The sequence below is a fragment of the Spinacia oleracea genome, chromosome 4, assembly GCF_020520425.1.
Source record: "Spinacia oleracea cultivar Varoflay chromosome 4, BTI_SOV_V1, whole genome shotgun sequence".
NCBI classification, from domain to species: domain Eukaryota; kingdom Viridiplantae; phylum Streptophyta; class Magnoliopsida; order Caryophyllales; family Amaranthaceae; genus Spinacia; species Spinacia oleracea.
Genome location: NC_079490.1, coordinates 171,486,122 through 171,487,350, shown reverse-complemented (window position 1 = coordinate 171,487,350; position 1,229 = coordinate 171,486,122). Strand labels below are relative to the sequence as shown.

General features: G+C 42.6%; 1 protein-coding gene across 1 annotated transcript; it reads left to right on the top strand.

Annotated features, from left to right (window-relative positions):
- Positions 1-296: 296 nt before the first annotated feature.
- Positions 297-990, top strand: LOC130472037 (uncharacterized). Its single transcript, XM_056842446.1, has 2 exons — positions 297-800; positions 890-990. Exons 1-2 carry the CDS (start codon positions 362-364, stop codon positions 904-906), a joined length of 456 nt encoding a protein of 151 aa, XP_056698424.1. The 5' UTR covers positions 297-361; the 3' UTR covers positions 907-990.
- Positions 991-1,229: the final 239 nt, after the last annotated feature.

The following is a 1,229-nucleotide window of genomic DNA, read 5'->3' as shown; positions in this document are numbered from 1 at the left end:
AAAGGAGAAGTTGAACGGGAAAAACTTCCTTGACTGGCAAAGGAACTTGCAAATAGTTCTTATGCAGGAAGAAAAGGAGTATGTCCTAGATGAGGCGATGCCCGAAGCTGCAGGCGACGGGGTCACTCAGGCAGCCCTCAATCGTTGGATTGATGCCAACAAGGATGTGAAATGTCTAATGCTCGCCACCATGAGTGCGGATCTGCAGAAAACGTTCATCAACTCAGATGCTTTCACAATCATCAGTGAGTTGAAGAACATGTTCCAAGGTCTGGCTCGAGTCGAAAGATTCGAGACTCATAGGCAAATTCTTGAGACCAAGCTTAAGAAAGGCGAGCCCGTAAGTCCACATGTTCTCAAAATGATTGGACTCATTGAGAATATGAGTCGGCTGGATCAGCAATTTTCTCAAGAAATGGCTATAGACACCATCCTCCATTCTCTTCATAGCGGGTATGATCAGTTCAAACTGAACTACAGTATGAATAGTCTGGACAAAACGCTCACTGAGCTTCACGGTATGCTGAAGACCGCTGAAAAGACGCTCAAAAGTGATAAGCAGGATGTGCTTATGGTGCGTGGGGGCAAGTTCAAGAAATCTGGAAAGAAGAGGAATGCTAAGAAAGGTGGCAACAAGGCCAGCCCAACTAAGCAAACTGGCGCCAAATCTGCAAAGAGGAAGGTCAGTCAACCCACTTCTGAATCCGAATGCTTCTACTGCAAGAAGAAGGGGCATTGGAAGAGAGATTGCTTGAAGCTAAAGGAAGATCAGAAGAACGGAACAGTCGTTCCATCTTCAGGTATTTTCGTTATAGACTGTATACTTGCTAATTCAACTTCTTGGGTATTAGATACAGGTTGTGGCTCACACTTATGTTCCAATCCACAGGGACTAAGAAGAAGTAGAAAGTTAAGCAAGGGTGAAGTCGACCTACGAGTGGGAAATGGAGCACGGATTGCTGCATTAGCTGTAGGAACTTACTATTTGTCGTTGCCCTCCGGGCTAGTTTTGGAACTGGAAGAATGTTTCCATGTTCCAAGTCTTACTAAAAACATCATTTCAGTTTCTTGCTTAGATGCTAAGGGATTTTCCTTTATAATAAAAGACAATAGTTGTTCGTTTTATTTTAAAGAGATGTTTTATGGATCTGCTAGATTAGTCAATGGACTTTATTTATTAGATCACGACAAACAAGTATATAACATAAATACCAAAAAGGCCAAAAAGG

Excerpts from the sequence above, each read along its gene's own strand:
- LOC130472037 (XM_056842446.1), top strand. The coding sequence starts at position 362 with ATGATTGGACTCATTGAGAATATGAGTCGGCTGGATCAGCAATTTTCT.